At 42.4% G+C, this 7,556-nt stretch overlaps 1 protein-coding gene across 1 annotated transcript in view; it reads left to right on the plus strand.

Annotated features, from left to right (window-relative positions):
* The window catches only part of B3GNT2 (UDP-GlcNAc:betaGal beta-1,3-N-acetylglucosaminyltransferase 2), a 34,583-nt gene extending 31,251 nt beyond the window's left edge, over nucleotides 1-3,332 (plus strand). The window contains exon 3 of the mRNA XM_017854808.1: nucleotides 826-3,332. Coding sequence (XP_017710297.1) covers nucleotides 835-2,028 — 1,194 coding nt within the window. The 5' untranslated portion in view covers nucleotides 826-834 and the 3' untranslated portion in view covers nucleotides 2,029-3,332. The remainder of the gene's footprint in view (nucleotides 1-825) is intronic.
* The last annotated feature ends 4,224 nt before the right edge of the window (nucleotides 3,333-7,556 follow it).

Consider the following 7,556-nt stretch of genomic DNA (forward strand, 5'->3'; position numbering starts at 1 on the left):
TTGATAATTATCTTTACCATCAAAAAGATAAGGGAGTGGCAGGACAATAGGATCATTTTAGGGAGAAAATCAGCAGTAAGACATACAGATAAAGATCTCTGTGACATGAATAAGTTCAAAGGAAAATGCTGTGCCTTGAGATGCATATGCAAACATCTCCATAAACCTTTTAGCAGCATTGCTCCAGCAAGTCCCACCTTATTCCTAAAGGCGATTTTCTCCTTGCTCAGTAAACAAAGCATACAATCGGGTTTTACACGGAGATGTTCCATTGCCCAGGGACGGGCAGGAGACAAATGCTTTTCTCTTACTTGAGATTAAGAGAATGGTGATGACCTTTAACCAGCAAGCAGCCTTTAGGCACTTGTTTAACAAAGCACACCCTGCACAGCCCAAAATCCATTAAACCTTGAGTCACCATAGCACATGTCTCTTGCAAGGACAAGGTTGGGGGTAGGGTCACAGATTAACAGCATCTCAAATACAGAACAAAATGGAGTCTCTTATGTCTGCTTCCTTCTATATAGACATAGTAACAGGCTGATCTCTTTCTTTTCCCCACACATATAACAACATATACTCCTCACAACCATCCTTTGAAGTGGACTTGATTACCATTTTATATATGGAGAAGCAGAGACATGGACTATCCCACTTGCCCATGGTCACAAAGCTGGAAAGGAAGGGCCAAGATTTGAACCTAGGCAGTGCAAGTGTAGAGTCTTTGCTGTAAACCACTATTCCTGGGGAGACAAGTAAAATAAATTGTATGTGCAAATGCATATTAATAGTTAATTGATGCAATACTCCACCCCTTTATTCCAGATATGAGAAATGAGTGTTGGACGTCGAAGAATAAAGTTGTTGGGTATCCTAATGATGGCAAATGTCTTCATTTATTTGATTATGGAAGTCTCCAAAAGCAGTAGCCAAGAAAAAGATGGAAAAGGGGAAGTAATAATACCCAAAGAGAAGTTCTGGAAGATATCTACCCCTCCCGAGGCATACTGGAACCGAGAGCAAGAGAAGCTGAACCGGCAGTACAACCCCATCCTGAGCATGCTGGCCAACCAGACGGGGGAGGCGGGCAGGCTCTCCAATATAAGCCATCTGAACTACTGTGAGCCTGACCTGAGGGTCACATCGGTGGTTACAGGTTTTAATAACTTGCCAGACAGATTTAAAGACTTTCTGCTGTATCTGAGATGCCGCAATTATTCACTGCTTATAGATCAGCCGGATAAGTGTGCAAAGAAACCCTTCTTGTTGCTGGCGATTAAGTCCCTCACTCCACATTTTGCCAGAAGGCAAGCAATTCGGGAATCCTGGGGCCGCGAAAGCAACGCGGGGAACCAAACCGTGGTGCGAGTCTTCCTGCTGGGCCAGACACCCCCAGAGGACAACCACCCCGACCTTTCAGATATGCTGAAATTTGAGAGTGACAAGCACCAAGACATTCTTATGTGGAATTACAGAGACACTTTCTTCAACTTGTCTCTGAAGGAAGTGCTGTTTCTCAGGTGGGTAAGTACTTCCTGCCCAGACACTGAGTTTGTTTTCAAGGGCGATGATGATGTTTTTGTGAACACCCATCACATCCTGAATTACTTGAATAGTTTATCCAAGAGCAAAGCCAAAGATCTGTTTATAGGTGATGTGATCCACAATGCTGGACCTCATCGGGATAAGAAGCTGAAGTACTACATCCCTGAAGTTGTTTACTCTGGCCTCTACCCACCCTATGCAGGGGGAGGGGGCTTCCTCTACTCCGGCCACCTGGCCCTGAGGCTGTACCATATCACTGACCAGGTCCATCTGTACCCCATCGATGACGTTTATACTGGAATGTGCCTTCAGAAACTCGGCCTCGTTCCAGAGAAACACAAAGGCTTCAGGACATTTGATATCGAGGAGAAAAACAAAAATAATATCTGCTCCTATGTAGATCTGATGTTAGTACATAGTAGAAAACCTCAAGAGATGATTGATATTTGGTCTCAGTTGCAGAGTGCTCATTTAAAATGCTAAAATAGATACAAACTCAATTTTGCATAGAAAGGTGTATTTTGAATAGTTTCCATGTTGTGTTCTCACATTAGAGTAACTTCTATATTAAACCATGAAAATTGCCTTTACGAGTGATATCCATTTGAGGGCCTCTAAACCCTTCAATGTGGTACTCACGTGAAGAGGGAAAGTAGAAGATGGTCATTTTTTTTTACGGATAATATGGCAGGGTGATTGGTTCTGATCTTACCGGCTAGTGGTCATTTTTGAAAAACTTGTACCCTCTTATCTGAAATCATGTTTCTGGAATTTGACCATTTTAAGTTATTTTGCTTGCCCTCTTCTATAATATTCCTACTTCCCATAATAATGACTGATTTATTTGTAATTCAGGTGTTTATAAACATACTGGCTACAAAGACTTTGTTAAACATGATCCGGTGATTTTTGTGAAATGGAATTATGTTTATTGTTATGGGATTTGGGTAAATTTTAAATTGTCCAGAAAACTGAACTTTCAGTTGTCAGTTGTAGAATTCAGTTTTTCAATTGTGGAAATTTCCTGCTACCCAAACAGTATTTTCGTGTGTTAATTAATTTTGCAAAATAAGAATCATTGTGTGACACTCATCTAATTTATCTTGTTGTGATCTTATGGTCATAATAAGGAGAAAGAGGGTTTAATTTTTCTTGTATTTGGTTTGCTGGGTGGTATCATAGTCTAATTTTAGTATTTGAAAATAATGAGTATGATTCCTTAATGGCCAGCTGAAGATTGAATTGTATTGTGTTAGTGAATTTTCAATGTGGACCAGGAAGGCATATATAACTTTTGAACTTGAGTGAAAAGATTGAAGTTGGCAGACTTTTGCATAGATGGTTTGTCAATTTAAAACTCCAGAATTTATTATTGCCATATTTCCACATGCTGCTTATACAAGATGATTATTCTGAGTAGTAATTGCTTCCCTGTCTATGTAGAAGTGCCTGTTTTTATTTATTGTTCAGATCAAAGACCAAAACATTTTCTTAAATATATTTTATGTAATATTTTATTTGTATACAGTGTTGATGAAATATTTAACTAGAGCATGATATTTTAAATGTTAAGATATAACATATGTTAAATAAAACTGTTATTTTTGAATTTTAAAACTTGTTTTTTGGGGGTCTGAACTACTAGAGTTTAAAATTCTGCCAAACTATTATATGTACTATTGTGTAACATACTTTCTTGAAATATTTTTGTTTATAGAATTGAAGGTTCTTATCAGATGGGATACTGGGGACTATAAACAATGGAAATAAAGCCACTGTATTTTTAATTGTTTGTGTAATGTGTAATCTATAATCCTTTTGTTTCCCATATTTGAGAACATTTTCCCTGAAAGAGGCCAGTTTTCCCCCCCAAAAACCATTACAGTGGTGTTGAACTATCACTGTCTCTCAGTGCATCATCTATCTTTGCATTTAAAATCCCCAAAGTGCTTTCCCATTTAAAGTCTTTAAAGAAAAGTGAGAATATTTATTTATGCTTCCCTTTTCAGTGAGTATGAGTAATTTAATTAGGGAGTGGTGTGGCATTGTAAAGATTGTGTTATCCTAAGCCATTTCTATTTTGGAGTTTGTAGCCGCAAAGATGAAATACAGAGGCAGCCTTGACTACTCGATTTCCTTTCATAGACCCATGGTGAGAAGACACTACTAACGTTCAGTGGGAAACGAGTAGACAATTGATGAAGCTCAAAGAACAGAAGGGTTAGTGTTATAAGAGCAAACTGTCTTCTCCTGTTTGGAATATGGAAGCCATTTCTGAGCAAGTATGGAGGACACAGGTACTTGATTTGAGATTGAAGACTATTTTCAGCCTGGTCTTCCTGAAGGTTTCCTGGGGCCTGCATCTGCCTTCTACTCCTGTGGCTGCTAGCACACACTGCCCAGAGGGCCACATTGCCACATTAGGGTTAGAGAAGAGTAAAGAAGTAAAGAAGCTCTGAGAACATTCACAGGTAATTGGATCACATTTGCATTTGTCCATATAACCTGACCGTGCATTCTCAGGTAATAGATTCCTCCTCTCAGAGGAATATCAATTTTTTTATTGTCAGGGATTCCCCTTCCCTGAGGTTTCAAGTCTCTTGTAGAGAAAGAAGAGATGGAGCAGGTTTTTGAATGAGGTGTGGAAGGCCACTGGGGGGCCTTTTCTGAGACTTCAGTCCACGTGTGTGCTGTTATTTGAATATGAGTTCTTGGTGCTGATGACATTTGGATGAGATGATCTCTGGCCTTTCATTTGGCAGAAGTTCTTGTGCAATGGCTGCCCCAGCCCACCACCCTGGTCATTGCTGCCCTGTGAGATGGACCCCATGGACTTTTCAGCAGAGCACATTAGGTTTTAGAGCGTTACACATGCTTGGGCTCCGTTATGGCGCTGACCCTTAAATCTAGGAAGGCCTCTCGGTGCCCACAATATGGGTTCTCACCTGATCCCCCATCTCACGGGTGGAACTGCTATAAGTCTAACTTCTTCTTTGAGAACTGCTTAACAATTTAGGCCTCAAGGGAAACTGGCATTTTGGGCCCTTTTCTTGGCTATTCCCAAGTCATGTTGATTTTGAGTTTGAAGGTCACGAAGGCTGAAAGAGCATTGCCGGGGTTTGGACTATTCATAAACCCAAGCAGGTCTTAAGAAAAGGATGCAAGAGACAAGAATGGCTCATTCCCATTCCTGATCCTGGTTATACCTGTCTCCTTTCTTGAGATGGTCAAGAGAGGCCAGAAAGAAGAACAGGGGTCGGGTGCGGTGGCTCAAGCCTGTAATCCCAGCACTTTGGGAGGCCGAGACGGGCGGATCACGAGGTCAGGAGATCGAGACCATCCTGGCTAACACGGTGAATGAAACCCCATCTCTACTAAAAAATACAAAAAACTAGCCGGGCGAGGTGGCGGGCGCCTGTAGTCCCAGCTACTTGGGAGGCCTGGGCAACAGAGCCAGACTCCGTCTCAAAAAAAAAAAGAACAGGAAGTTGCAGGAGTGACTTTGTTACACTTGGAAGTTGAGTCAAGAATTAGACACCCAAAGTGGGCCATCTCCTACTTGTCAACTCCTGATTGGTGGTGATGCGGAATATTTGATGTCCTGGGTCATCTTGACTTTCTCAGATGCAAAAAGGGAAGGTGACTTTACTAATGCAAAGGATGGGGAGCTGAGATGAAGCCTTCACTTGGGTCAAAAGTTTAACTTCCCCATGATTTGCAAGATGGAGTGAAAATTCTTGTTTCTTGCCTGGAACAGGAAAATACATACTTTACCTGCTGGGCTATTGAGGCTATGAAATTAGGTGTTCCTTAATGTAAATCCAATTGCTAGAAGCGTTTGCCAAATAAGATTTCTTGAACTGAACTTCATTTGCATTAATACGAAAAATTGAAGTATTCTGACTCATGAAGCTCTGAAAGTAATACACTAAAAAAAAAAGTTTTGCCCTTAATATCGTATCTTGAGAGGTAGAGGCCAACGATGAAGGACGTTCGTCTTTAAAGAGCCCTAAAAAAGCTTGTTTGCTCACATGATATGAATTACCATATTTGTTATAAATGTGCAACTTTCTATACACTACTAAAAGCACTGCCAATATGATTTTTTTATCAATTGTGCCTCAATTACAGAGATACTAAAATGTGACATCTTAATTAAATATTACATCGTAGAATAATTGAAATACAGCATGAGCCTTTATGTACTTTTTTTTTTTTTCCTTTTTTTTTTGAGATGGAGTCTCGCTCTGTCACCCAGACTGGAGTGCAGTGGTGCAATCTTGGCTCACTGCAAGCTCCGCCTCCCAGGTTCACGCCATTCTCCTGCCTCAGCCTCCCGAGTAGCTGGGATTACAGGCGCCCGCCACCATGCCCAGCCAATAGTAGAGACAGGGTTTCACCGTGTTAGCCAGGATGGTCTTGGTCTCCTGACCTCATGATCCGCCCGCCTTGGCCTCCCAAAATGCTGGGATTACAGGCGTGAGCCACCGTGCCCGGCCTGTCTTTTTATGTATTTTTTTAAGCCCTTAAATTGAAAGATGGAGTCCTGTTCAGGTACATTTCCTGCTTCTGTCACTTTGACCTGTATTTATGAATTCTTATCCTAAGCAACCTTGGTGGCTTTTGAGCTTTGCCAGTTGCTTTCTTCTTGGTTGTTCATGGTGAAAGGGGATATATTAACTGCACTGAAGCAGCGAGAGTAGTTTTAATTTGATTGTAATCCATGGGCTTATTTCTAAGTCAGGGGCCTGGCAGTTGAACAAAGGTGTTTGCAGCTTCCTGACAGCTGCCCCACACGAGATTGAAGGGTGGGCCTTTGAGGCTCCTCAGGCAATAAGCCACATGGAGAACTTGCATTGTAAGTGCTAGTAAGGGCTCACCTCACTGCTTTGGAAACCTACCATCCGAAACCTACCATCCTGTGACTCGCCCTTTCCCAACCTGTCTTCACCTCACATCCTGTCTTCCTGCTCATCACCTCAGCCCTTCCTGAAGTTGGCTTTCCTAGCTCTTCTACTGGGCACCAACTTCCACCACCTCTTTAAAAAAAATCTCAAGTACAAAATAAACATTATCCTATCCTTGGTTTGGGTTTTTCCAGAAAACAACCTTTAAGACAGGGATTCTAGTGCGGGTAGATTTTTTGGGGGGAAGTGCAGGTACAAAGTTCAGCAGGAAGTAGCCCTTGGAAGGCAGCAGATGAGGAATGTGAAGCCACTGCCACCGTGGGATTGGAGCTCAACCCCGCAGGGAATCTGGAGGACAGTGCAGAATACATGCATCAGAATGCACCTGTCTGAGGCTTGAAGCAGCTGAACTCTTTTTTTTTTTTTTTTTGAGATGGAGTCTCTCTCTGTCACCCAGGCTGGAGTGGGCGCAATTAGTGGCACGATCTCAGCTCACTGCAACCTCTGTTTCCCAGGATGAAGCAATTCTCCTGCCTCAGCCTCCCGAATAGCTGGGACTACAGGCGCCCATCACTGCACCCAGCTAATTTTTGTATTTTTAATAGAAATGGGGTTTTGCCATGTTGACCAGGCTGATCTTGAACTCCTGACCTCAGGTACTCCACCCACCTCGCCCTCAACAAAGTGCTGGGATTACAGGCATGAGTCATCGCACCCAGCCTGAACTATTTTATTTTTTATTTTTTTATTTTTTTTGAGGCGGAGTCTCGCTCTGTTGCCCAGGCTAGAGTGCAGTGGTGCAATCCCAGCTTACTGCAAACTCTGCCTCCTGGGTTCAAGTGCTTCTCCTGGCTCAGCCTCCCAAGTAGCTGAGATTACAGGCATGTGTCACCTGTCTGGCTAATTTTTATATTTTCAGTAGAGACGGAGTTTCACCATGTTGGCCAGGCTGGTTTTGAACTCCTGACCTCCAGTCATCTGCCCGCCTTCGCCTCCCAAAGTGCTGGGATCACAGGCAAGAGCCACCGTGCCTGGCCTTAGTAGATTGTAGAATTCTACTGCAACCATCACTCCACTCTACTACAAAGCCAATTTGGTTTTAAG

This window comes from Rhinopithecus bieti, unplaced genomic scaffold, assembly GCF_001698545.2.
Source record: "Rhinopithecus bieti isolate Rb0 unplaced genomic scaffold, ASM169854v2 scaffold_39837, whole genome shotgun sequence".
NCBI classification, from domain to species: Eukaryota; Metazoa; Chordata; class Mammalia; order Primates; family Cercopithecidae; genus Rhinopithecus; species Rhinopithecus bieti.